Source organism: Lolium perenne, chromosome 7 (genome assembly GCF_019359855.2).
Source record: "Lolium perenne isolate Kyuss_39 chromosome 7, Kyuss_2.0, whole genome shotgun sequence".
NCBI lineage: Eukaryota > Viridiplantae > Streptophyta > Magnoliopsida > Poales > Poaceae > Lolium > Lolium perenne.
In genome coordinates, this window is record NC_067250.2 from 324,001,770 (window position 1) to 324,008,065 (window position 6,296).

Genomic DNA, 6,296 nt, shown 5'->3' on the forward strand with positions numbered 1-6,296 from the left:
CAGTGGCGAAGGACAGAAATAATTCGAGGTGGGGCAAACTAAAAAAAATGATGCAAATACCAAAATAGTCGTAAGACATGAACATCATATATGATTCTAACCAAATAACTTAGTACGATAAAAACAAAGACACATTTGATATACGTAGAACCCAAAAAACATAACAATAATGCCACCTCAATGCCAAAGCTTTACTTTTGTTGTAAAAAAGATTAATTTTATCGATTAAGACTTTTAAATATCCATCATGAGCAACTAGATCTTAATGATCTTTGTCTCCAAGAAACCCTTCCAATTCACCATCTCAATGAGGTGATAATGTCTTTGATGAAATCATGATGTGTCTTTCAAATATCAAGAAATCTTTAAATTTTCAACTCTACATGTTTGAATAATGAATATCACAAAGTTATCATGTATATACTCCTACTAAGATTCATGATAAATCTATATAATGGAAATATAGATTTATTATTATTTACATTGAACCTAGAATATGAGTCTATGTTTCCAGTTCGAAGTCGATTTTACACAATGTTCACTAAAACAAGCATAACTTTCTCATACAGAGTCTTTTCGATGCATAACTACTCAAAATATTCAGAAAAACATGTGCATCTAAATGTATTCACGAAAAATCAAGGTAGGGCGGCTGCCCTGCCTTGCCCTAAGGGAAGCTTCGTCCCGGGTCAAGACCAACAACTTAACTGAAGTCACAGTTGCCGATTAGATCAATACGTTTGTACGTCGTAGACACAATTCCTTCATGGTGTGAAGTAGCATGCTCCCACAAATCGAAGTTTGTTTACATAAAATATAATATAAGCCGACGGAACATATAATTGTGTTATCTAGAATCCTCTCTAGTCGAGGGTTGTCACCATATGTTTCCTAGCCTATGGGCTGGCCCTTCTTTCCGGGTGGTAAGGCAAAAGAGTGATGGGATGAAGTCTGCTACGCGCATCGGGTAGCTACACACCCCTGCATTATATCAATATTCAAGCCATATTAACTTGTTTTAGCTTGATTTCCTAGTAGAATATGAACTTCTATTGTACAAAAGTGGTTTTCGAATTTTGATTTGAACTTTTTTTGGTCAAAGTCAACCTAGTATTCAAAGTCCGCATTTGCATCTGGACAGACGCTGCGGTCACTCTGTGTCAGGATGCTGGAGATGGGTTTTTTTTATCTGCGTAGACCCGAGCGGACTCTCTTGATCCGTTTGTGTCGGGTCGCTGGAGATGCCCTAAGGGTTTTATGTAGCAGTATGTATGGAGTTGGGCATTCATTTCGAACCATTTAAATCAGGATGTTTCCTCTCTTAATTCATAGAATTCCTAGGATCTTTAAATACTTTTCCCCTGTGTAGGTCATTGCATCAACATGATTAGATTCTTAAATGTTTGCTAAGGATCTCTTTGCACTCTCTTGGAGGAAAAAAAATCGCCACCCAAATCTCTTGTTACATTTATTTGTTTTTACCGCGGTGACAAACAGCTGTTTACGCAAATTTCTATTGTTTTACAACATCATAACTACTAGTTTGGAAGGCTCTTTTCTTTAATATGTTGTTGGCTCCTTTCTCTTGAAGTTGCTTACTAATGGAGGAAAACTCCATTGGAGAAGAGCGTCCAATTGGTCGACAGGCAGACAGGTACAACACACTGGACATCAGAGGCGGGGGTCGCCAGCGGCCCGGTAGGCCTACTTTGCGGTTGGTGGGGAGTACGGGTAAAACAAAGAGAAAAACGATTCGGTCTAGAGTGGCAATCTTATGTAAATATTTCAAACGAAATGGGCAAATGCAAATAATGGTTCGGCTGTTAATGAGGAAGCTGCGGGAAGCACCTCAAACCACCCAAAGCCACCTGTTTATTTCGATTCGCTGACTTTTTCTACTGAAAAGCTGGAAAAAAAAACCAAACAAACACCCCCTAAGTATATTGCCGCATCTGAAGCTGTTAAGGAGGCTATCTAGTTGAAGGAGTTTCTTTCAACTTCGAAGATCATTGAAAACGCAAGAAAACCACTGGTGGTGTATTGTGATAATCAGGCTGCGATAAGGGTTTCCAGAGATCCCAAGTATATTGAGGGAAGGTATCACTACATACGTGATGTTATTAATAGACTTAAGTCAGTGTGTTTAGAATTTTTACCTGGTGTTAATATGGTTGTTGATCTCTTGACTAAGTCGTTCAGTCATGAGATATTTGGTAAAGACGTTAAGGCTATGGGTTTACAAATTTTTGAATAATCGTGTAGGAAATATGTGTCCTGCAACTTTATTCGAACTATTTGGTATTATCAATATTTGGAAAACCTTATATGGAATCGTACTTACGTGTGTTAGCACATGGAACTGCTTTTGTTGTTGCCATGGAATTAAAGATGTTGGAATATACTTAGTGCATTATATGCCTAAGGAAGCTGGTCGATTATCAATGGAATACAATGTATTTGTGTATACATTGGAAAGACTACCTGGGTACATTGATAATTAGAAGGAACTATGTCATGGTTAGATTAGAGCCCTAATTTTGACTTACACGATGACTGGAATTATTACATGATCATGACGCATTGCTCACAAGTGCGTGTTCCTGGGTGGTTGGTAGTTTCATATGGACTCTATCCCAGAAACTAGTTTAAACAACCAGGAATCTTATCTGAAAACACAGTATAAGAAATTAAGAAGGTCCCTACCCCTAGCCTCGGGTATGCGAATTGTGAGCGGCGACCACAAATCTATTTTCTTCTACATCTTCGACAAGAGGGCCTTGATGGTGGACTTGGCGAGTGACGTGGGCTTCAGGAGGCTCTTCGGGTTGATGGCCTGCCCGATCTTGAACACAGCCCATGCTGTCCCGATGGCGTGGCCTGCCGCGTCCATCCCTTCGTTCGTCGCAGCGGCTGCTTTCTCCCCGTACCTGAAGGAGAATAAGGAGCATGGTGTGAGGGGAAATTTGACAGAGTTGTGGCCCAAGGAGTATGAACAGAGATGTGCGGTAGAGTGACACGTACTTGTGAGACACGAAACCAGTTGTGACAGTTGACGATGTTGACAACACATCCTTCCCAGCCACTTCTACGGCATCACAAATCTTGCCTGTTGACACAAGTAGAAAAGATACATAAGCAAGATGGCTTCAAGTACCAGAAGAAAGTAAGTTCCTCTATTACTTCTAAGAATGATGTTCATGCACATAGGCCTAACAGCGAGAGACAATAGAGCACATGAAATGCATGATTTGGTAACAAACTATCCTTTTTTTTTGTGAACAGCTGGATGGTAACAGACTATCTGGCAATAGCAAGCGCAGAACACAATGTGCTGCCAGCCAGGACATCATGTTGTTACTTGCAATAGATTCATGGCATGGAATATTTCATGAGAGCATTCCTAAATATTCAGACTGCAGGAAGTATGGTGGCAGTTGGCAAACTGAAGCAGGGTTTAGGTTCACTCAACCATATGGAGGTTAAAGGTTAACCGGCATGGAGAGTAAATTATAATCATTTGCACTCTACGGAGCTTGATGGCATTACCAGTCAGCGACTATCTGTACTGTAACTAACTCTGCTGGCAGTGACTTCACTATGAATATGATGGCAGTAGCTGATTGCTCGACTAACACGAAAACCTTATACGAGAAGAAGCAGCATTAATTAACCATTTATAATGTAGTAGAATGACATATTGTGTGTAACATGGAGAATATAGTGGGGAGCGAAATAGAAAATCGCCAGCCAATTTACTTCCCTTTACTTGTACACTAAAGTACCAGAGGTGCCTTTCTCCAAAAAATAAAGCAAGTTCACAGCATATAAAACCAAAAAAGGCCATGAAATGGCACCAAGAAGTTACGCGCCTTCAACTAGGAAAATTTAAGTGATGTTTTTCGCAAGATGTATTGTATAACCTTGTCCCCACGTACTACCATGGGCATGCTCAAATATATCATGTGCCAGTTTGGTATATTGATCTTGTTTCACGGTGTAATACAGGTTGGCATATTTTTCATGATTCACATGGCACATACCTTACACAATCAAATCTACTATCATAATTCTGAACTACACCTAAATAAAATTGTTTAACGTGTTTGTCTACATGTATTACTGCCATGCCAACAACACAGGATGAACTGCCAATATTAACATAGGTCACTTTCTGTTTAAAAAAAGGATCACATACCAAATCCATCAAGCGAAGCAAGAACAATCTCTCCAGGCAGTAGGCTGAAAAACTTCTTTCCAGCTTTTGAGTTAGATATTGAGCTTGTAAAATAGCCAGTAACCTTCACTACTCCGGACAGTATTCCAGTTGCCACTTTCTCAGACATTTTCGTGACCTTCTTAGCCCTGCCAGCAAATATAAGAAATACCAAAATGAGATAACACAATCAGTTTAAGCAAGGAGCACAAGTTACCTAAAACATTCGATGAGATCACTAATCAACAAGTGTGACTGTACTCACAAAGTACAGGTTCAAACTCCTTATGCTACCTAGAGTGAATATTACCTGCGTACGATTATGTTAAGCATAATGTAATTCGTAATAAAATAATAAAATTATAAAAAACAACCAATTTCGTGGTTACAAAAAATATCCCTCAGTTTAAGTTAGTCCAGTTGAAAAATTCATAAAATGCAAACTATCTACAATCCCCAGAGCATTTCTACACGAATGCTTGGAGTTCTTCCTATATGACATAAATATGAAACCGAGGAACAAGGAAGCCAGACAACAAAACTAGTAAAATACATGTAACTGCCAGCATGATTACATGGATAATTTGTAGATATTGCCCATAATTATCATAAGGTTTACTAACTCAAATTACAGTGATGTGCCCAAAACCTGAAGCAGTTATGGATAACTTTTATGACTACAAATTGAAATCACATTTGATACAGTATGAAGAACTGAGAAAGTCAGCGCTACCTTTTGATCCGCCTCAGCATCTCGGGGGTGACCTCGGCGTCAGTTTCCCCAGGCTGGATCCTCTTCCTGAGCACCTCGTTGCCCCAGTGTAGCCGCTCCACCGTCATGACCCCACACCAGACGATCCCCTTGGCGAGGCCCTGGGCGCCCGAGGCGATGGCCCTGGCGACCGCGCCGCCGTACTCCTCCACATTCGGCGCGACGGCGGTCCAGTACGCGGCCGCCTCGGCCTCGGCCTCGCCGCCGCCGGCGAGCCCCTCGCTGCCGGCGACGGAGTGGGCGGAGAAGCTGGTGCAGGCCGCGAGCACGCCGTCGAGGCGCGGGTCGGGGCGCGCGAGCGTGAGGCCGTAGTGGAGCGGGCCGGGGGCCGGGTCGTCGGCGGAGGCGGGGACCGTGAGGGAGAAGGAGTAGTGGCAGGGGTCGAGCTTGACGGCGGCCACGTCGCGGGTCAGGGGGAACTGGACGGGGCCGAGGACCGCGATGGCGGCGAGGGAGGTGGCGCCCGCGTGGATGCGGAGGAGGGTCAGGTCGCCGGTGGCGAGCGGGTGGCTGCGGTGCCGGTCGATGAGGTGGAGTTGCGTGGATGGGATGCGGAGGAGGATGTCCTCGGAGGGTGGCGGAGCGGTGGGGGAGTTGGGCGTGTTTGGGGAGGAGGGGATCTCGACGGGCGCGAGGTCCGCCATGGCGAGCGGCGGGGCTGAGGGGGCGGGGTAGCTGGGGTTGGGGGTGTAGGACGCCATGGGGAGAGATTTATGGCCGGGAGGGGAGAGCCGTGCGGAGGACGACGGCGGCGGCGGCGACATGGCTGTTGTATAGGGCGCCGCGGCCGCCGTCCCTCCGTTTCCGGCCGATTGCGACTGTCCTAGCCCGACCCGCGCCCTCCAAATTCGAGCGCGCCGGCACCAGCGCGAGCCAAGCAGTTGGTGCGAGCCGGCGAGCGGGAGTAGCAGTCAGGCGGCCGCGGTTGAAGCGAGCGTCAGGCAGGTCGGCAAGCGAGCAGCAGGTGGGCGGCCGGCGAGAGCGGCAGGCAGGCGGCCAGCGCATGCAGGCAAGCGAGCAGCAAAGCGGTGGGGATAAATTAGTCTATGGATGGCTTTTTTTTTCAAACGATCCCCACGGATCGGATTTCATTATCAAGGATAACGAAACAAGGGTTTTACACTGACATGTAGCAACATGTTCAGCACAACACGAACGCACCACCACCAAACAGAAAGTTTACGCAGAACAGGAAAAAAAAACGCCGCCTAATGCTAGCGATACTACTCCAGGGAGGAAGATATATCTTAACAGCCGACAGACATCAGCAAACACCCACAGCTTCCAGCAAAAGAACCAAAACATGCCAGC

At 44.9% G+C, this 6,296-nt stretch overlaps 1 protein-coding gene across 1 annotated transcript; it reads right to left on the reverse strand.

Moving 5' to 3' along the window:
• Positions 1-2,497: 2,497 nt before the first annotated feature.
• On the reverse strand, positions 2,498-6,051 carry LOC127314739 (protein EARLY-RESPONSIVE TO DEHYDRATION 7, chloroplastic). The gene is made up of 4 exons (XM_051345262.2): positions 4,947-6,051; positions 4,196-4,362; positions 3,022-3,106; positions 2,498-2,927 (listed from the first exon to the last, which is right to left on the reverse strand). Exons 1-4 carry the CDS (start codon positions 5,747-5,749, stop codon positions 2,756-2,758), a joined length of 1,227 nt encoding a protein of 408 aa, XP_051201222.1. The 5' UTR covers positions 5,750-6,051; the 3' UTR covers positions 2,498-2,755.
• Between the last annotated feature and the right edge of the window lie 245 nt (positions 6,052-6,296).

Excerpts from the sequence above, each read along its gene's own strand:
- LOC127314739 (XM_051345262.2), bottom strand. The coding sequence starts at position 5,749 with ATGTCGCCGCCGCCGCCGTCGTCCTCCGCACGGCTCTCCCCTCCCGGC. Across the intron at positions 4,363-4,946 it reads ATGCTGAGGCGGATCAAAAG|GGCTAAGAAGGTCACGAAAA; the intron begins GTAGCGCTGACT and ends ATTTGCTGGCAG. Across the intron at positions 3,107-4,195 it reads TGCTTCGCTTGATGGATTTG|GCAAGATTTGTGATGCCGTA; the intron begins GTATGTGATCCT and ends TTGTGTCAACAG.